Raw genomic sequence first — 21,167 nt, forward strand, 5'->3', positions numbered from 1 at the left:
TTATCATAAATTTATATATTTAATTAGTCCCATCAATTTTAGATTGTTCCTTCCCTCCAACATATTTTAATTGAGTACCTTCGTATTGACTAAATAATAATCTAAATTACCAAAATAATTTTATTAAACACAATATATAATCCAAATTAACAAAATAATTCCATGGGAATTCTTCTAGTAAATAAAAAAACCACGTGCTGAATTTATCCTAATTAGTCTTTTGGATGCCACGTGTCTTTGGACAGACGTCCTGCAAGCAGAGGTTGTAATTAGGCCCTCACCATCACAATTACTGCATAACGGTCAATACAACATTAGATAAGCACTTAAGCGCGTTTTTCTTCTTAAAAAGGCCGAGAAAAAGAGGAATTGAAAGATGAGCGCAATACGCACCAAGTGCCATCTAGCGGAATGTCGCCATTTTCCACGTTTCTCATCAACGTCGGTTAAGATACCAGTTTGCGTCAAATTTTCTGCATCCACAACAACTCGACTCCACCTCAACAAAGCCTTGCCAACTCGCCACCCAACTCACCTTGTCAAATCGCCCGACTCGGTGCCGATGTCTGACTCTAACTCTAGGTGGACGCACTCATCCTCTAAATTTTGCTACTTTTTTAATACTAAAACTCACTTTAAAACTAGAAGGGAAAGATTTTTTTGTTTTGGTTTAATAAATTTGTTAACTTACAGCTTCGTGAATGGAACTTATGCTGAGATTGTGGTGGTGCGACATGGGGAAACGGAGTGGAATGCTGATGGAAGAATTCAGGTTTGAGTTTCTCTAAAATGTTTTACATATTTTTTAAATTTTTAATCATTCTGTGTGTTTTGGAATTTGGAAAGTCAAGAATCGAATTTGTTTTCCGGATACCATCGGATATTTAGGGATATGTCGTGCGCTGCAGCTTCTATGATCTATTTATTTATTTTATTTGTTTGGAATACTGATTTTAATCTTTAATCAGTTAGATTTATTATTGGTAAATAATTAGTATTTAATTTGATGTTGAAAGATTTAAGTCTGTTTTGAGATTCCGAAAATGAAGTAAATGTTCACACTTTATATATTATAGTGTTTGGGGATTTCAGAATTTGATAAAGTAGGATAGAAAAGAAGAACTTTTGTTAGATTTAAGTAGGAAAGCAGAGAACTTGGCTAGTTGAATTTCGGATGGATAGATAATATGTGTAAATTTTTGTTTCGAACTTAAACAGCGCACATGGTTTATCATCTGTATAACGTAGTTCATATACTAGAATGCAATTGGATGAACAACATGGCCTTATCAGTTTCACTCTCGTGATTGCATTACTGATCATACGTTGATGAATCTTGGACAGAACAATTTTCACAAAAAGGATATAACGACGCTGCTGACGCCTTTGATTAACCTCTTATACATATTGTTCCTTCTATTTTTGATTACATGTGTGCCAATTGATCCTATTGTTATGTGGATGCCTTGGTTAATCTAGCAGTGTATCTTGCTATCCTGATGAGTTTATTTATTTTTTTTAACTTTTAATAGGGGCATCTGGATGTGGAACTAAATGAAGCTGGGAGACAGCAAGCAGCTTCAGTATGTTACTTGTACTTTGTGCTCATATGACCTTTCTTGTTCTGATGCTGATGCCTTAAGCTCATTCTTTATCCCCTGCCTCTCACTTACAGGTGGCTGACCGACTATCAAAGGAGCCTAAAGTATCTGCCGTCTATTCATCTGATTTAAAGCGAGCTCTTGTGACAGCTGAGACAATTGCAGCTAGGTGTGGTGGGTTAGAGGTATGAATCTCAAAGCAATGTTGTTAAAAAGTGGGTTTTGCAGTTGTAAGGCAGTTACTTTTTGAATTCTTTGGTTCAAGTTTTTCATGATGCTAGATGTTGTCTAAAGCATGAAAGTGTTTGGTATTATATGTGAAGTTTTGCGGTAATCCTTTTTGTTTAATGTGAACCAGGTTATAACAGATCAAGACTTACGGGAGAGAAATTTAGGGGATCTTCAAGGCCTTGTATTTCGTGAAGCTGCCAAACTTAATCCCAAAGCTCACAAGGCCTTTTTATCACACAGGACAGATCAAGATATTCCAGTAAGTTAGGATTGTTTTGAACTTGAAAGACAACATTGGGGAATCTTGAAAGAAATTTGTCTCTGGCTTTCTTAATGTTAGAATATATTCTATATTTAAATTAGTAATTTGTTGGCTAGACAATTGCTGGCTTTGGCTTTTATAGTAGTGCATATAATTTGCAGAACTATGTTCAAATCATCATTTGAAGCATGGCTCTCTAACATTTAAGCTTAAAGTTATCATTACAACTTCTGGTCTAAAATGAAGGCCAAAGTTTTGGAATACATTCTGAAGTTGAAAAGGACCAAAAGGAATCTAGTTTTTCTTGATGTTGCAGCTATCATCCTCTCCCTACCTGGAAGGAAATGGTTGTCATCAGTACGTACCCTTAATTTTGGGCCATGTGACTAGCAAGTCATTATTAATCACAATCTGCTACTCTGCCCAAGCATACTTACTTCTGAAGTTGTAGTACTGATTGCACTTCACTGTATATTTATATGTTTACTGATGGTTTGTTGATCTGTGTCAGTTATTGTCTAGTTGTAAGCCTTGTTTGTTTGATTAATCTTCAGTCACTAATATAGCATGTGGTCTTGTTACAAAATTTGTCTATCAGCCTTCAACTGGATAAGTGATTACAATAGAAAAAAGTCTAGATGTCTACTTGGGCATTAAACACCATTTTCACATTAGTATACATTTGAATGCCTGATTCACTTCATATTCAGGGTGGCGGGGAAAGCCGAGACCAACTTTATCAGCGCTGCACATCTTCATTGCAGAGAATTGGTAGGAAGCATAAAGGTATGTTGTCTCATTTGTGAAAGGAGAACAACTCTTGAATCGTAATCAAGGTGTAAATAATATGGTTTATGAACAGCTTGATGTTATATTTTGTTTAACTTTTAGAACTCATCATAACTTCAGTACATTCCATTAAACCTGATAACAAGATGTTGTTGGTGTAAATATCTGAACTGTACAAGTGTTTGAACAACTTTACTTGCCTTCCAATACTGTTACCTCATAAGATCACTGGGCTATTATATATTTTTGGTTCAAATTTCTGAATTGTTGCTTACCTCTGTGATAGGAGAGCGAGTTGTTGTGGTTTCCCACGGCGGTGTCCTTAGAGCACTCTACAAGCAAGCTTGCCCGGATGGAAAGTCCATAGGGAAGGTGCTTAATACATCTGTAAACATATTTCTCGTGTCTGATGAGGAATGGACCATAAAATGCTGGGGTGACGTTAGTCATCTCGAGCAAACAGGATATCTGAAGTCGGGTTTTGGGGGGGACAAAACATCTGGTTAGTTTGTAGTTTGACATACGCCTTGCCTATAGCATACTGTAATTTGATTATTTCAGGCAATGTCGCTAGAACATTAAAGGTGAGATAAATGGCCTAATTCAAGCCATTCTCTCTAGGGATTATTACTTACAAACATGATTTTGGAACAGCTTTTATATTTTTTAATAAATGAGATAACTTTTCTTAATAAAAACATATTTAATTTAAAATAAAATTTTGATTAAACATAATAAAAAATAAAAATTTATTTAAAATTTATTAATTAATTTAAATTCTTTTTAAATAATATTTTTTTGCTATTAATATGATAAATGATGAAATTTACAAAGAAATTCAATCAAAATCTTATAAAATTAATATACCATAATAAAAGAAGGAGCAATTATTGGCTTTTCACTTTCGAGTTATTAGTGAGTTAAGATTCCAGCTTGAAATATCCGCCGATTAAAAATTTTATCCACCGTAATGTTCGTCCACGACAAAACTTGGCCGTTTGAACTCATCACCAACTCATTAAATCTATGTCCGAACCTTGTTTTCGGTAAATCACTTTAAAAAAAAAAAAACTTTCATTTGAGAATATTTAGTTTTTGGTTTTTGCTTCATCTGATTGAAGTTTTGTGCTAAATTAAAAGCTCCATGGATCAAGCTTACACTGATATTATCGTGGTGCGTCATGGAGAAACACCATGGAATGCTACTTGAAGAATTCAAGTCTGTCCGTCTCTCCTTTAGATAACCTTCTAAAATATTTTTTTGAGGAAATTTATACTAGTTTTTCTCTAGTTAGTTTACTTTTTTTTTAATAGGGACATTTGGATGTTGAACTAAACAAAGTTGGGAGACAACAAGCAGCTTTGGTATATTGTTTACTAGTAATAATTTCTTGCCATTTTGGACCTTTCTTTTTTTTCTGATACTGATGCTTGAAAACTCTTTCTTTCTGGCTGTGAAGTTGGCTGATCGACTCTGCCGAGAGCCTAATATATCCGCCATAAATTCTTCTGATCTGAAGCGAGCGCTTGAAACAGCAGAGACGATTGCTGCAAGCTGTGGGAAGCTTCAGGTACGAACTTTCACTGTTGAATTTTATCAAATTGGACTCTAATATACAGTGCTTGGAAGTTAGAACTGGTGAGTTTCATTGTGATTGTATCCTATGTCAGAAAGAAGTGAGATTTGCCAAAGCAAAACATATGCATCAAGAACTCAAGAATCCATTAGTGTAGTTTATGTTTTGGGATTTGAGTAGCGTCCAACATGCAATTAGCTCTCAAATTGTTAAATGCAAAAATTGTAACACATATTTGTTGGATGTGAATTTTTAAGGTGATTAAAGATCCAGAGCTGAGGGAGAGACATGTAGGGGATGTTCAAGGCCTTCTATTTCGTGAAGCAGCCAAAGTTAGTCCAGAGGCTTATAGAGCCTTTTCTTCTCACAGCACTGATCGAGTTATACCAGTAAGTTAATTAGTCGCTGATGCTTTGTTGACAGAAAATTAACACAAAATTGATGAACTTTGAGGAAGATTTATCTTTAGCTTATCTATAGCACTTCAAAATTTTTAAGGGTTTTGGTTCAGACAATAGCTTGCTTTAGCTTTTATGTCAAAATTTGATAATGCATGCAGTTTGCAGGATAGTTTTGAAATTATGATGTATCAGTTGCCAAGCATGGTTTTCAAGGTCAATGTTCATATCTCACCTTTTGTTAAAAGGCAGCTGCTTTTCTTGTTATTTTGCTTTGCTGAAGTTGGATGGCCCCCAACTGAGTCCCATCCCAACTAAGTCATGCTGAAGCTGAATTTTCTCTTAAATGTGCTTGAGCCAGCTGCTCTATCAAAAGGGAAAAAAGACAAAGCAATATTGGGCCAATTTTGGGCTGAGGTTGGCCTCCTGGCTTTTGTTAAATTTAACTAAATCTTGTTTTTATCCTCAAAAACAATCCACACTCCTCAAGAAAATTGTTTGTTAGGAGTTAGGCATCGGGAGTAGCTTTGTCTATCGCTGTAATGGCACCTTAATAACTTGAGCAAACAATTTTTTTTAATTGGTAGGCTCTCCAAACAGGAGAATTGAGCAAGCTAACCACCTACAGGACACATCAGGAATTATTTGCTTTTGCCTGATAGCTAGGTGGTAATCATGGTTTGCACAAATGAGACGCTTTTGCAGCGAATTCAGCAGGTTTTTGGCATGTGTTTGCCCATTAAACATGCTTAATATAGAAATTTTCGAAAGAGTTTGTCATGATTAGGTAGTCCTTTCATTTTGAGAAGGGGCTGCAGGCGTTCAGCATTGTTGTGGATTGATGTTACAAGTACCACCCTCCCGTGCGAAGAAAGGGAAACTCTTTTGTTACTATGCTTGTTCTCAATAACAGTTTGCTAGTAGGCACAATCTTACTGTTGCAGCAAAATGTCAATCAATGGTTAGCTGATATGTCGCAGCAATCTGCTGGCCATAAGTCTTTTTTCTTCAATAATATAGTGGCGTTGCATGGCAGCGCTGTTCTTCTGCAATTTATGAAGCATCTAGAAAGTTATGATGATGATGATGTTTAACTATGCATGCAGGGAGGTGGAGAAAGCTTAGACCAACTCTATCACCGTGCTACATCTTCATTGCAAAGAATTGGTCAGAAGCATACAGGTAGATAATGCCATTTGACTAAGGGAACTTGAACTCCCAAACTGTAACCAAGCCATAGACAGATTACTTTCATTTTTACCCTTAGGTACTTCCATGTACCATCAAACCTTCCGGTGTGACTTTGTTTGCCTTAAGATTTCTAATTTTACCTGACAATGTTGTTAGGATAATATGTTTCTGGTTTAAATGATCTGATTGTTGCTTATTTCCTATGGCAGGAGAGCGAGTGGTTGTAGTCAGTCATGGAGGTGTCATAAGAGCGCTCTACAGGCGGGCTTGCTCAAACAGGTTTAAGGGGAGTATACCCAATACCTCTGTCAACATATTTCAATTATCTGGTGCTGATGAGTGGACCATAAAAGCCTGGGGTGATATCAGTCATCTCAACCAAACAGGACCTGCCAATCTGGTTTTGGGGTGAGCAGAACATCTGGGTAGTTCCTACCTGAATACTTGGTGTTTTTAGCATTTTTCCATCTGGTAATTCAAGCGAAGAAGTAAGCAATGTCGCTGGACTAATTAGAGACGAGATATTGGGCCTAATTCAAGGCAGTCTCGGTAGATTAGTATGCGGTTTTCTGGCTGTATAAGTCGGTCTCGTTTGTTAAAATACTTGAAGTATGCACAAAGTAACCATAAATGTATTCATACCAAATGCAAAAGCAATAGGTTGATAAGACAGTATCGGCCTAATCCATAACTATAAGGTTTTGAAAATTCCCAGACACAGACTCCTCATCGGCACCATATGCAATTCCTGGAAGGAAAACAAATGGTCTTACCTTACGTAAGTTAGTGAAAAACTCATGCATAACAGTCCAACAGAGTGCAAACTATGCAAACCCCAGACAAGGAAACTCATCTACCATACTACTTTCTAGAAGTTGCAAGCGGGTTTGCATCTAGGGCAAAATTCATTTGGAAGCTTTGTGTTTAATGGAAGCTTTTGCTTTCAAAATCCATCGTACCGTAGTTGCCAAGGGACTCTCAAGAAGATCTTATTCATACGTACCACTGCATAGCCTTAAAACACACCAACTCTCTGGACCATATATCTCCAAACCCTTATCAATCACCACCGTCCTAAAAATATTTTAGGATTTTAAAAGATTCATGCGTCCAAACGCACGCAAAAAACTTATGGGTATTTACTTATATTTTAAGTGTATATATGGATTTCGTGGTTCCCTAGAGATAAGCCAAGGACAAGGTACAAATCCCTAACTATATGCTCTGAAAACAATAGCTTAAAGAGAAGAAGGAACAAAACAAAAGAGAGAAAAAAGAAAAAAAAAAAAAAAGAAATGAAAGGTTGTGGATTCATCCACTCAAATTGTTTCTCGAGGCATGGTGAGCATGCGCATCAGTTGTGGGACTTGAGCACGCAAAAAATATTGCAGATGTAGTTATCAGTGGAGTGGGACAACTTTTGCTTTTGGTTCTAGTCATTGTTCAAGTTCGTTAAGCTTTCTCTTCCATCTTTTTATAGAGAATTTTTTTTTTTGACCTGATTGCACTCCATGATCCCTTTTGACCCACAGGACCAAAAAAAAAAAAATGGTTACCAATATTTAATTATGCCCCCTCCCTTTTCATCATCATTTTAAGTGGCCATATTCAATGTTCACCGTTCTTTCTAATTTTAAATTATGTTATACGTTTTTTTTTCTATCAAATGGGTCATTTTCACCTTGGCAAACAAATTAATTTCGAAATATAAATTAGCAACTCGAATTTTATGATATAATAAGCTGGTAAAACTTTTGATTCATCATGGCTTACTATATAAGCATATTTGAGTATTTCACGTTATGACGAATGCATATATTTTATATAAATTTGTATTTATTTTGGTCAGAATTAAATATGGAGAAATGTTATACTTTTACTTTTATTTTTTTTATTTATTTTTATAGTTTTTTAATCCCCTTGTGGAGGAAAAAGTGGGGAAGGTGAAGGTGGGAACCAGTTTAAAGGATTAGCTAAGAACCTAACCCTCACCTTTATTTTGGCGCCAATTTTGCCAGAAAAAAGCAAAGGCCACCCCATGAATGGCAATCATAATGGCCATAATTAATTAACAAACAAGTCAAAGGGCCATTTGCTCATAGTCGGGCAAAACCTTGTAATCATGGTGGACGAAGCTTTTTGTAACCACATATTTGGACAATATCAAACAAATTTCACAAGTCAACTACTGCCATGAGGAAGATGCCTCCTTGCAACAATTTGCATACCATACGCATCCCATGCATTTTCCTCCTTTAAATTAATCATTCATAGTTTCGATTCTAATTAATTAAATCTCCGACCACCCACTTAATCAACGAAAATACAACTTAATTTTCAAGTTTTCATATGTTTGGCGAATTAAAATACTATAAAGTAAACCTCTTTGTAATATTATTAAATGGCAGATTTTATTAAATACTTTGTAATAAGAGGTGAACTTTCTTTTATCTTATATATTTTCATTTCTTTATTTTTTATTTGAGGTTTGAAATTTAATTTTTTTAAAATTAAAATCTTCAATTTCAAAGAATTTTGTTGGAATGTCAATGTATAGGATATCCATTATTTTTTAGGTACTACAATCTAATTATATTATTGGATATGATACCCAAGCTTTATGAATATCCGATTAAGATTTTGAGTTGTTATCCAAACTCGTTAAATATCTCTATCCGTTAAATACGATTAAGATTAATTCCTAAAAAGATAAATTAAAGCTCAAATTCATACTTAAAACAATTAATGAATTTTAGTATTACATTAATTATAAATAAAAAAATTATCTAGAAAATTAAAATTTAATATTAAAAATTATTATTCATAATCAGATTTAAGCAGTAGATACCCTAAAATCATTATCCAAATTTTACTTGAACACATGGTTAGTAGTAATTTTACTATCTAAACTCAATTATAAAGTACCCTAATTTTATTTAATCGAATCAAATAATATAAGGTTTTTTTTAGATCATATAGGGTATTTGATTACAAGATATTTACAATTTTATCATAAGATAAACCAAAAGGATGTAATTATCAATTTAATGTTAAAAAGTATAACTTGTTACTGACTTAATTATTCCTAGATTCTCGGACAAATCACTAAGACTTTTACCAATGTCAAAAAGATTCATTGAGATGGTGAAGAAAATGAAGAGCAAGAAATTATAGTGGGGAGCTGGATAATGAATTTATTATGATCATAGCATTGGAGTGGGCAACAAAATAATGAATATAGTTTTGTTTGCAATGAAGATTCAAATAGTTCAAAAACAAAGGCAAAGAAATAAAATTTGATCTCATTTCCTTGGTGGGGGGACCAATTAACCCAGGGAAGAAGGAACAAGCAGTCCCCTCCCACCTTACCCTTCACTCCATCTATTTTAATCCAAAAATGGCCAATTTGTCAGGCTGCTTATTTCAGAATGAACCTTGCAGCCATTAGGCAGACATTGGAATGTGCAATTATAATACAAAACTTTGCACCAGGGAATTTGCATCACCGATGACATCCTGGTATTACCCAAGAAGATTACATGGGAAAAGGAATAAGTTTCGTGCATGGCATTAGCCAGGAAACTGCTTAGCTAAATGGATTGAACAAGTTTGGAAAGAATCTTATAATATTTGGCCAAAACGTCAAGAAATTGAGCTTCCTCATCACGCGTTTATAAAGTTGAAAGGATCCTACACATCTAAATCAAACATTAAAAAAATATGGAAGGCTAGCATGGTCAACATCTAATATTAGTCAAATTTTCTTTGGGATTTGCATTTTTCATGTTCTCTCTCCTTTCCTTTCACAATTTTAATCTTGTGGATATTATTAAAAGACTCAAAATTTTTTATTAGATTTGATAGTAACAGATTCATGATTTTGAATGAAAGATGATTAAGAAGTAATCATATAAAGTAATGGAGCAGATCAATAGCTTGATTCAAAGTAAAAATTAAAAATTAAAAAATAACATCCGTCGCTTTTATCATTATTTTTAATCCATCTTATTTGTCGAGTTCAAATTTTTCTCTCAAATATATCAAGAAATACGTTAAGTAATGAAAATTTTACAATCCAAATTGAAACAAAACATACTAATTGATATTTTGAAATTTCAAATAATTATGCTTATTTATGGTTATTATCTTTATTGACTTAATCTTCGATTGCAAAATTATTTTGTTTTTATTATGGCATGAAATTTGTTTGGAATTGATATTATGGTATGGATTTAGTCTACGTATGCAATAATGAACACAGGATTATCGCTATTGGTCCTTCAAACTGGAGGGATCACAGTTTGAATTTGACCAGATGTGGTCTTTTTTTTTTTTTTTTTTTTTTCTTGGCGTAGGGTAATCAAGAATTCACCGGCTAGCACGCCCTATTGGGATCGCCTGCACCATTTCAATGCCAACTTCTTTTTCTTGGTTTGAAACTTTTTCCTGTTAATTTATTATTGATTTGACCATATTTAGTGAGGCACATGGTTGAATTGCAGGTTTTGAATTATGAATTTATAGCTTAACTCTTTTCTTCTAGGGCAAGAACACACGTAGACAAAGCTGACCATTTTTTCTTTTTATGCCTTTATTCCTTTAGCAGTAATACTTGGTTTTTTAATTTTTTTTTCAATTTTATTGACAAATTCAACAGCTGCTTAATTCGATTGAAGTAATTAAGGAATGAATAATTGATTGAGTAAAAAGAAACATCTCTAATACCATGTTCCTCCGTAGGTATAGCTGTCTTACTTATTCAAAACCCAACATTTATTTTTGATGGGCTACCCTATTTTATGACAATTACTATTATTTTTGGCTATACGTACAAACAAATCACACACGTCAAGAGGTCTACAAGTCACCTAATTCGTGGCTACGCTCTTTAATAGTTCATAACAAAAATTAATTTTAAATAAAAAAATTTTTCTTTGTCCATGTGAGAATGAAAAAAAAAAGGAATTCAAATCTTAAATTTTGATTATCTCTTGTTGGGTTAAATTTAAATCTGCATGTAAAATTTGTTATATTAATATGAAATTAGTTATAATATACAATCTCAACAACAGTCACATTTTATTTTAAACTTTACGATATATATTTATAAATAATAATAATAAAATTATAAAGGATAATTCATTTTCAAATGTCAAATTACTCAATTTCATAAAACCATTACCTTCTAGAGTGAGATAACTAGAACCATGAGCTATCATGGGGGGAAAGGAAAAAGGAGAAAGGAAAAGTGTCAGATATTGTGTGATATTTGGAAATTTTGAACTCTCCCACATTCATTAACTACTCCCCACTTTCATGTGAATTGGACCCGCTCCTTGTTAAAATTATTATATTTATTTTATATCTTTCGGCGTAGGAAAAAATGGATCTTAGGTTGAAATGTGGATTAATATTTGCACGTAGCTTAAGGTAAAATAAAAATATTTAGAAAAAAAAAAAAGGAAAGGAAAGAAGAGAGAAGTTTCTTATATTGAGAAAAAGAAAACTATCTTACTCAGTTATTCAAGAATAATTTTCCTCCAATTGTTTTTTAATTCTTACTTTATGGACATATTTAATCACTAAAATTAATATTACTCTATCACCCTGACAAACGACGGGAGTAGAAAGAGACCTTATCCATGAAGCAAAAGTAGTTAAACGGCGTTGTTTTGACATTATCCAACCAAAGTAACCAGAATTGGAAAAATGTCAATTCTACTCAAAAGATGGAAACAATCAAAAGCCGAATTAACAAAAAAGAAACAAAGACCAGGAAATTTCGTAACCAAATTACTGCGCATCAAAACTGAACCAAACCAAATTAATTAACAACCGCCCTAGAATCACGCCACGTGGAAACTCTATTCACTGGACCCCCCGTTGGCCCCACAAAAGCTAACCCATCTTTTTCAATTAAATAAAAAAAAGAACAAAATAAAATTAGTTTACACTTTCCTCTTTATTTTTTTAATGAACGAAAAAGTGCACTCATCGTCGTTTCCTTTTTATCATCATCTGTAGATCCCCCATCTCTCCGATATACACACTTTCAAACACCAGAGACAAAAAAAGCTTCTGTTTTCCAAAGAAGAAAAATATCAATTCTTTAATTTTTTTTTCTTTTTGATTTTCAATTCAATTTTATCCAGCTTCAAATGGTTTAAGGGGAGATTTAAAATCCTACACTCTGGTTGGGGGGGAAAAGAGAGAAAGAGAGAGATAGGCTTTACTCCTCAATGGGTCTTTGCACTTCCAAACCCTCCCCAAACCCTTCGTTTCCTCCTAAATCTGATTCCAGAAATACCCCTATTCATCCCCGGAATAACGATATCCACCGGAAGTCTAACTCTATTCCAGCTTCGCCCTTGCCAGATGCAGTAAACGGTAACCAAAACCGGAACCCTACGGAAGATCAAGGTAAAGACGATGAAGAGAAGGGAAACTCAAATTCCAACAATGAAGGCAAGAAATCTCCGTTTTTCCCGTTCTATAGTCCAAGTCCAGCTAGCTACTTGTTCTCCAAGAAGTCTCCGGCGAGATCTTCGGCCACTTCGACTCCGAAGCGGTTTTTCAGGAGGCCGTTCCCTCCGCCGTCGCCGGCGAAGCATATTAGGGCGGTGCTTGCGCGGCGGCACGGGTCTGTGAAACCGAATGAGGCTGCAATTCCGGAAGGAAGCGAGGCGGAGGCGGCGGCCGCTGCAGGAGCTGGCGGTACTGGACTGGATAAGAGCTTCGGGTTCTCGAAGCACTTCGGGAGCAAATATGAGCTTGGAGACGAGGTCGGGAGAGGCCATTTCGGTTATACTTGTGCGGCGAAGTTCAAGAAAGGAGAGCTTAAAGGACAGCAAGTTGCCGTTAAAGTTATACCGAAAGCGAAGGTCTCTTTTTATTTTTTGTTGTTTTTATTATCATTTTTTTGAAGCTTTTCCTGTTTTTGTTTATTGATTTGGTTGAAAACTTCTGACATTGAAGAAATGAGATCCGTTGAGAAGTAACGTGGATTAGATTCTTAGATTTACTCAAATGCAATAATAAATTTAAATATGAAGTTATTGAGTTTCTGAAGGGAGCATAGATTGATCATAGCTCAAATTTAAATATGTATACTCACCGAGTTCAATTCTGATTGCTGTGTCTTCCATAATTGTTAAGACTTAATTATATCCATAAATGTATTGGCTATAGTTTTTAAATTATGCCTTAGAAAAGCAGAACAACTTTATTTCTGGGTAGTAGCCGTTTTGTGCCTTGAACTGAAATGTTATGATAACTGCTTTTTGTTTTTCTCATTGTTGATTTTGTTTTGTGTTGATAGATGACCACAGCAATTGCAATCGAAGATGTTAGAAGGGAGGTAAAAATATTAAGAGCACTGTCTGGACATAACAATCTCGTACAGTTCTATGATGCATATGAGGACCATGATAACATCTACATAGTAATGGAGTAAGTGTCATGAAAAGTATGATTATATTTTGTGTTTGTGTTTGTTTCTGTTTGATGACCATTGCATGGGGTCTATTGCAACTGGTTCTAATAAGTTACCATGCATCTTTCAGATTATGTGAAGGAGGGGAGCTCTTGGACAGGATACTTTCAAGGTATTTCTTCTAATAATAGCTGCTTCAAAGCTCTGTATTTTATTGAGTGGCAAAATGTAGGAAATTGAGGATGAATGAATAGTTTTCATTTTATTACTTATGAAGCATATGCTTCTATTTATGCAGGGGTGGAAAATACACTGAGGATGATGCAAAAGCTGTGATGATTCAGATACTTAATGTCGTTGCCTTTTGCCATCTCCAGGGTGTTGTGCACCGGGATCTTAAACCTGAGGTGAAATACATTTCCAGTTTTAATCAGGTTTTCTGATATTTTTATTAAGTTGTATTGCACTGGTTTTGGGGTCAAAAATAAGATTTCTGACTTCTATGTAAGGGCTTTCCATGAGCATAGATTTGGGCTAAATATTCTGGTTAAGCAATAACATTCAAGAACAAGCACCTAACTTAAGCGGAAAACTGCTGCTTATTTTCTCGGTTGTGCTCCATTCTATTACCTGATATTGTTCTAAGTTTAGCTATTTTCTGTACCAGAATTTCTTGTTTACGTCAAAGGATGAAAATTCACCATTGAAGGCAATAGACTTTGGCTTGTCAGATTTTGTGAAACCAGGTTTATAATCCGTTTCCTATTACATAAGCTATACTGCGGTAGTCATTTTATAAATTTGTTAATGTTTTCTTTGTATTTTTCCATTTGCAGATGAAAGGCTTAATGATATTGTTGGTAGTGCATACTATGTAGCACCAGAAGTTCTACATAGGTCTTACAGTACGGAAGCAGATGTCTGGAGTATAGGTGTGATTGCATATATTCTGTTGTGTGGTAGTCGTCCATTTTGGGCCCGAACAGAGTCTGGGATTTTTCGAGCTGTTTTAAAAGCCGATCCCAGTTTTGATGAAGCACCTTGGCCATCACTATCTTCTGAGGCTAGGGATTTTGTGAAGCGCTTACTTAATAAGGACCCTAGGAAAAGATTGACTGCAGCCCAAGCCTTGAGTGAGTGCCTCATTTTCTGCCATAAGCTCATTATTCTTCTGTTCTTGAAATGTTAGTCACAATTGTTTGCTGCAGGTCATCCCTGGATAAAAAATTATAGTGACGTGAAAGTGCCCTTAGATGTATTGATATTCAAACTCATGAAGGCTTACCTGCGCTCTTCATCTCTTCGGAAAGCTGCTTTAAGGGTGCGTATATGGTGATAAATATCAACATTATTCTCTGTCTGTAATTCTTAGTGTGTAGAAAACACATCTCTATTTTGATGTGTTTTTCTCTCTCAGGCATGGTTTGGGAAGTTTTAGTTCAGAACAACTTGTATAAATCTGGGGCCGACTTTAGAAAGGTGCTATAGGGGGTCACTCCAATTATACACATAAAACCACTCTCAATTTGAACTTGAATGTATGAACTGCCTAGTGGTTTCTGTATCGGAGCTAAATAATTATTGAAGGTCGCAAAAGGTGACTCAAACTTTGTTTTAGCACTTAGTCATGAATAAGTTTGTACCTGCTTCCTTTATGAAGTGAGAGGGTACTTTAGATAAAAGTGCTTCCATTAGACTTTTTTGTTCAAAAAAAAAATGCTCTTATTAGATGTCGAATTGCTTATCTTATTACCGTTAGAGGTTTTTATTACTTGAAGCTTCCTCCAGTTACCTAATAGCTTTCCTAGTTTTATTATACAAATTTCTTCCTTTTTGTGCGTGTGATTTCTAGCTCCTGTATGGATGAATTTGCTTATTTCCCCTTTTGCTGATATTTATGCAGGCTCTGTCTAAAACATTGACCGTGGATGAGCTCTTTTACTTGAAGGAGCAGTTTGCACTATTGGAACCAAATAAAAATGGCACTATTAGCTTAGAAAATGTTAAAGCGGTTGGTTTTTCCCCATAATCTTGATAGTTTTTCATCCGTTTTCTTGTGAATAATCATCTAATGCTCTTGCTCTGGTCAGGCTTTGATGAAAAATGCAACAGATGCTATGAAGGAGTCTCGCATACCTGAATTTCTAGCATCAGTAGGTGCTTCTTCTGGTTTTTACTGTTGTAGCAATCTATACAAAATTAAGTGGTGATCTAAATCTCTATATTTGTGCACTTTTTGGTAGCTAAATGCACTTCAATATAGACGGATGGACTTTGATGAATTCTGCGCAGCTGCATTAAGTGTTCATCAGCTGGAGGCTCTTGATCGGTGGGAACAACATGCCCGTTGTGCGTATGAACTTTTTGAGAAGGATGGAAACAGAGCAATAGTCATTGAAGAGCTACCTTCGGTATGTTGATCTCCTTTTGCTTGACCCAGGACAACTTTTTGCATGTATACCTCTTTGAATGATTATTTAATTCATTATTACCATTTTGCACACTATTTATAACATGACGTGGGTAGGTTGGCAGTCATGAAAAAATTAAAGCCGTATTTATGACGTTTATTTTTCTGTCCTTTATAAGAATTAGACTTCAATTTTCACCGGTTTGACAAATGATTAACTCTATGACTTTTTGTCTTTATTTTCTGTTTATTATGCTCCTCAATCTTGTGCAACATATGTGATGACACTATCATTGGGAAGGATATAGACGAAGGGAGAATGCAATTAATGCTGAGATAAAATCATAAAAGACCTTTTTACTTTCTTGCTCATGAGCGTCAGCTGTAATTAAGAGAGTTGTATAGTCTCTATAAAGTAAGTTGCAGAAATGTGGAGTTATTGTGTCATTGATTATAGGGGGAAGCTTCTTCCTTTTTTAGATTTCTATAAATTTAACAATGCAATTAAGTTTCTATGTTATCTTGAGCAGTGAAGTTCAATGTGAAGCTGTGAAGCAACAGAAACCCTAGACTAATCTCTAGCATTTTGACGATGACTTTTCAGGAACTTGGACTGGGCCCATCCGTGCCTGTTCACGCTGTCCTTCATGACTGGATTCGGCACACTGATGGAAAGCTGAGTTTTCTTGGGTTTGTCAAATTATTGCACGGTGTGTCAAGCCGAACCCTTGCAAAAGCTCCATAGATTTTGTAGAACTTCATTAGAGCTCCCAAGAATTTGCGTCTTTCCAGAGCTGGTCTGCCTAATAAATGGATGAGGTGAGGTCTTTGCTAGCCTGAACATAATACAAGGTAGAGGGAATTTTGCCACCGCAAGCAACGTCCCCCTAGCGCTTTGGTTTTGGCTACTTCATCTGTTAGGCACAAGCTTTATAAAAAACACATGATTGAAGCCATGAAACCTCGTGCAAGTGCAACTTAACATTGACAAACCTTTAGGCATTTATGTTTCCCACTGTAAAGTTGTAGTTTAAAACATGTGTTCAATTTCAGGTGAGAATATTTCTCAACTGGTTACAAGAGACTTTGATAATCTGACATATTTCGACAAGCATCGTGAGACCGTGATTGCTGCTGTATCATCGTCTTCTGTGTTCTATAATTTGTAATCAAAAGTTCTTGTCCCCCTACACCCTTCCCTGTCTTAGCTGATCCAAGATTCAATAAATTGAACTACTTATTTTCACTTTTGCCTTCTCCGGTATCTTTGTTCCAAGGTCAATCCTTTTCAAACAGTGACTCGCATTAATTAAAGCCAGATGTCAAGCCCACAAGCAAATTGAACTTGTGGACAATCTGATGGTGGGCTTTAATTGGGCCGAAAAGGGCATCTTCAAAGAGTATCGGGCCAGCAGTGGTACTCGAAGCTTTAAGAACCCGAACGATATGTGACCGTACATTGGTCGGCCTCGATTTTCTCAAAATTTTAAATTTCGTTGCGGAAAAGAAATAAAAGAAAATTTCCAAGTTGAGTTTGCACCTTACAGTCGTAATTTTCTGTTGGAATTAGTCACATGGCTGACTCGAAGAAGAAAGGCAAACGTACTTTCATTTCCCTCTCTTCTTCTTCTGAGGAAGAAGATGAACTAGAAACCGAAGAAGAAGAAGAAGAGGAAGACTATGATGATGATCATTATGAGAATAATAGTTTTTCTAGTTCCAGGTATTTAAATTCGTATTTCAATTTCAATGACTTCCATTTTGCCTTTTCCTTTTTGATTTAATTTTCAAGTCATTAGTGGAAATGAAACTGAAGAAGAAGAAGAAGAAGAAGACGAAGAGGAAGGGAACGAATCAGACGATAATGGTCGGACTGAGAACGACGAGACTCTCTGCAATCGAGTCATCGATCTTCTCAAGGGTCAGTTTCCCCTATTAGAATTTAAGATTTTCTTTTTCTTTTTGGAAAATAGAGATTGCATTTGAGTAGAAAAGATTCTTATAATTATTATGATCCTTGTATTCCATTTCCATAGAAGGAGGTAAATTAGAAAGCTTAAGCTTAAGAAAATGCAAAGCTTATTTGCGGAATCATGGCCTCCGAATTACGGGCACTAAGGCAGTGTGCCAACAGAGAATTCTCGAGCATTGGAAGTAATTTCTTCACCTTCTTACCATTATATAATAATTCCCGTTCCGATTTCTGCTTTCATATTGCAATAATTCTGTATGAGTGACTGTTAATTTTGGGAATTAACAGCAGTTTCTTTTTCCTCTTTGTTTCTCAGAATAAAAGATGGGAATGCCGAAGCCCTTTATCCCAGGTCATCCTTTTTTATCAACTGTACTGGTAAACTGGCTTTTCTTAACACTTCCCCCTCCCCTCCCCCCCCTTTCTCTCTTTTTCTGCATTCCCATTAATGTTTTGGCGTTTTAGGTGAGTAATTGGAAAAAAAATATTGACTTAATAATGCAGGTGATGTTTGTAAAGGAGATGTTGTTTTGTTCGAGCAGAAGGTTTATGAGAAGTAATCCCTTATCTAAGCTCATATCTTGCTGTCACTTTCATCTCAGATACTCTATTTCTTGTCTTACATTTTCCTTTTCTGGGCAATGTAAATTGAGGTTTGGATTTAAACAGGTTCAATAAAGTGACAAGGCATGGGAGGCTTCTGGGGAGGAGAACTGTTGCTGGAAAGGTTGTTAAGGAAAGCTATGGCAAGGCCAAACAACAACATACATTTACGGTAACGCTAACACATTATCTTATTTCAGGAAGAAAGTTTTAAGTCCTCTAAGTGGTGGACATTTTAGTTTCAAAAACAAAGATATGTTAAAACGGGTTGATTTTAGCTGTCTGAGGTTAGTTGGGAAATGGTGATAAATGACAATTTGTTCCTTTCTTCCATTTTCCATAATTTTTTTTTATCTAGGAGTTGTTTAGGCCCTTGATGACACTATCTGCCAGTTCAATGTTTTTTATGCAAAAGGTTGAAGTATTGTGGAGCAAGGGGATCAAGAAATTGCCTTCATTATTTCCTTTGCTTGTAAAGGGTCGTAACCTTTACAAATTGAAAGCTTACAGACAGGTAAGTAATTGGCTGGAAATTGGCTTTCTCCAGGTAGTGCCTTGATAAGTTTGATTAATTTATGCTTTCTTTTTTATATCAGCGTTGGAGTGATGAGGCAGAAAGAAGAAATGTACTTGCTGAGAAGCACAGACGGGGCAAAGCAGCAAGACTGGTGAAAGCAATGAAAAAATCAAAGAAGAAGTGGACTAAAGATGTTGGTATGTAGAAGAGAGATGGAGAAGCAAAATATGTTTCTGTGCATTCCAATTTTCTTGACTAGTGAGCACTGGAATTTTACATCACATTTTTGTTCTTTGGTTTTAATTAGGTACAAAACATCAAAAGCATTTGCATCATTCACAACCATCAAAAAAGAGAAAAGCAACTGAACAAGAGAAGGGAAAGATTGTTAATGCACAAGGAAAAGCCTCTATTCCAAGGCGTGCAAATATGAGCAAAAATTATCAAGCAACTTCTCTGGTTGGACAGGTGAAAAAGAAGCAAAACTCAAGGCTAAGAGTCTCTAATTCTTCTTATAGTCATCGAAAACCTGTTCATTTCACCGAAAATAAAGGTGCAACTTGTCATTCATATGCTGGTCCTGTCCTAAATCCTTATAAATCTCAACACCGGAATGCACCACTCCATTTTGCCTGCTATGACATGGGATCCACTTCAACAATGGTAAGATCATTGCCTTTTAGACCTTATGTTGATGAGTGGACCGTACCTGCTTCACAGTACCAGGGGTTCAATTTCAACAACCACAGCTACACCCACCATGCCAACTCAAATCCTGGCTTTTGCCATAAATAAAGGAATATGATCTGGTCTCCAGATTTGATGCATGTTGACAGTCTGTTATTATATCAATAGCCTTCTAGAGTGGAGGCATACAAATGGAGGAAGAATGATTTTCACTTGGTTTTCATTAGGATATCAAGGTGCAGGATCGACAGCTGCTAGTTATCTTCTCAGCATGGAAATGATCCACGTTGATAGGAAAGGGACATTTTGTGCTAGGCTTGTACATGCAATTCGTTGCTTGAAATCCTCAGATGACATATTTGTGCACTTTTGGTACTGAATTGTTCTGTTAATATTTTACAACGTTGAGTTTCTGGATCATATGGTAGCTGTCTACCAAATTGTGTTTTCTGGTAAATGGTCGGTGTATATATATATATATATATATATATATATATATATATGTGAGGATTTGTTAATACTCTTATTCGTGCAAATTAGGGCAACATCATCCCGATTTAATAAATTGGGTAATCAACGATTTATATTTCTCATCATCTGAAAGCAGTTCTGTATTCCATTCTCATAGAACCTAACAATCAGAAGCAAGAATAACTTTCATTTCATTCATTCCCCCTAATCTTCCCCACTCCTTTGCCTTCCTTAGCGATATTGATATCCCACTGGTGATGATAGCCTTTGAAATACGTGTCCCTAGAGTAGACAAAGCCAATGGCCAAAGCTAGTATAGCCTTTGAAACACCTGTCCCTCCAAATAGCATAGTGATGCTATCAACCTACAGTTCCGACATCATTTACTATAACAACGTTCCTATGTAATCTTTGGCATTTCTTCTGCCACTTGGTAGCCTGGAGTTCACATGCCTCTCGGTTGTGCTTGTGGTCTTCTTTCACAGGCAAGGTCGACGTTGGTTTTCCCATTTTTCACGATTCATGTTTGAATGTTGTTGACGAGGAAACCAATGTTATGTCACTACATGTTTCATGAGAATGATGGTACTAGGTAGCACAGGAATGCACATGAAATGGGTGGTGATCCTGTTAATCTTTTTTAGATTTTTTTTCTTATTCTTTTGATTTAATCTCCCACGAAAGCGATTTCTCCTTTTATCTTTTTTTTCTTACAGGCATTTGTTTTTCTGTTTACTTTCGCTGTTTTGCACTCTTCCTTGAGATCACTGTCCTCGTCAGCACCAAAAGGAGAAATCCAATTATTGCGACGGCCCACAAAATTTGTCCCGTTTGGACCATATTGCTTGTTAGAAGAACCGACCTATCCGTCCCACTTGACCCAAAAATTAAACAGCCTGACGGATGGGTGATGGCCACCCCCCTTAATCATCTTCCTAATCCCCCTTTCCATGTCTCAATAATGGACTGATTTTGAACCGTATTAAGCACCTTAATTAAAAACCCAAATACCATCTTTCTATGATT

The 21,167-nt window shown here is 35.7% G+C and overlaps 4 protein-coding genes across 5 annotated transcripts; all 4 read left to right on the plus strand.

Annotated features, from left to right (window-relative positions):
• Positions 1–361: 361 nt before the first annotated feature.
• LOC18611087 (phosphoglycerate mutase-like protein 4) lies at positions 362–3,581 on the plus strand. The gene is made up of 7 exons (XM_018121829.2): positions 362–582; positions 694–772; positions 1,533–1,583; positions 1,676–1,786; positions 1,960–2,091; positions 2,805–2,880; positions 3,170–3,581. The coding sequence occupies exons 1-7, from the start codon at positions 377–379 to the stop codon at positions 3,388–3,390; spliced, it is 876 nt and encodes a 291-aa protein (XP_017977318.2). The 5' UTR covers positions 362–376; the 3' UTR covers positions 3,391–3,581.
• Positions 3,582–4,064: 483 nt separating this feature from the next.
• On the plus strand, positions 4,065–7,477 carry LOC108661876 (phosphoglycerate mutase-like protein 4). The gene is given in 7 exon segments (XM_088809241.1): positions 4,065–4,106; positions 4,198–4,248; positions 4,344–4,454; positions 4,718–4,849; positions 5,965–6,040; positions 6,259–6,441; positions 6,444–7,477. Coding segments are annotated over 7 exon segments (630 nt in total). The 3' UTR covers positions 6,479–7,477.
• Positions 7,478–12,020: 4,543 nt separating this feature from the next.
• Positions 12,021–17,081, plus strand: CRK (CDPK-related kinase). The gene is made up of 11 exons (XM_007047129.3): positions 12,021–12,930; positions 13,368–13,498; positions 13,612–13,653; positions 13,780–13,888; positions 14,149–14,227; positions 14,318–14,614; positions 14,690–14,802; positions 15,385–15,492; positions 15,572–15,634; positions 15,725–15,892; positions 16,496–17,081. The coding sequence occupies exons 1-11, from the start codon at positions 12,289–12,291 to the stop codon at positions 16,634–16,636; spliced, it is 1,893 nt and encodes a 630-aa protein (XP_007047191.1). The 5' UTR covers positions 12,021–12,288; the 3' UTR covers positions 16,637–17,081.
• Positions 17,082–17,281: 200 nt separating this feature from the next.
• Positions 17,282–20,090, plus strand: LOC18611089 (SAP domain-containing protein). 2 transcript variants are annotated; one of them, XM_018127087.2, is made up of 9 exons: positions 17,282–17,614; positions 17,691–17,812; positions 17,928–18,045; positions 18,180–18,241; positions 18,368–18,419; positions 18,533–18,638; positions 18,825–18,980; positions 19,063–19,180; positions 19,291–20,090. In XM_018127087.2, exons 1-9 carry the CDS (start codon positions 17,466–17,468, stop codon positions 19,776–19,778), a joined length of 1,371 nt encoding a protein of 456 aa, XP_017982576.2. In that variant the 5' UTR covers positions 17,282–17,465; the 3' UTR covers positions 19,779–20,090. The 2 variants fall into 2 exon arrangements, with proteins under 2 accessions (XP_017982576.2, XP_007047193.3); XM_007047131.3 differs by having other exon boundaries at positions 18,882–18,980.
• Positions 20,091–21,167: the final 1,077 nt, after the last annotated feature.

This window comes from Theobroma cacao, chromosome 1, assembly GCF_053813885.1.
Source record: "Theobroma cacao isolate CCN51 chromosome 1, ASM5381388v1, whole genome shotgun sequence".
Taxonomy (NCBI): Eukaryota; Viridiplantae; Streptophyta; class Magnoliopsida; order Malvales; family Malvaceae; genus Theobroma; species Theobroma cacao.

Coding starts and splice junctions, on each gene's coding strand:
- LOC18611087 (XM_018121829.2), top strand. CDS start 377: ATGAGCGCAATACGCACCAAGTGCCATCTAGCGGAATGTCGCCATTTT. Junction 583..693: donor ATGTCTGACTCTAACTCTAG/GTGGACGCACTC, acceptor GTTAACTTACAG/CTTCGTGAATGGAACTTATG. Junction 2,092..2,804: donor GGACAGATCAAGATATTCCA/GTAAGTTAGGAT, acceptor CTTCATATTCAG/GGTGGCGGGGAAAGCCGAGA.
- CRK (XM_007047129.3), top strand. CDS start 12,289: ATGGGTCTTTGCACTTCCAAACCCTCCCCAAACCCTTCGTTTCCTCCT. Junction 14,615..14,689: donor GACTGCAGCCCAAGCCTTGA/GTGAGTGCCTCA, acceptor TGTTTGCTGCAG/GTCATCCCTGGATAAAAAAT. Junction 15,635..15,724: donor TACCTGAATTTCTAGCATCA/GTAGGTGCTTCT, acceptor ACTTTTTGGTAG/CTAAATGCACTTCAATATAG.
- LOC18611089 (XM_018127087.2), top strand. CDS start 17,466: ATGGCTGACTCGAAGAAGAAAGGCAAACGTACTTTCATTTCCCTCTCT. Junction 17,813..17,927: donor AGTCATCGATCTTCTCAAGG/GTCAGTTTCCCC, acceptor CCATTTCCATAG/AAGGAGGTAAATTAGAAAGC. Junction 18,046..18,179: donor AGAATTCTCGAGCATTGGAA/GTAATTTCTTCA, acceptor TTTGTTTCTCAG/AATAAAAGATGGGAATGCCG.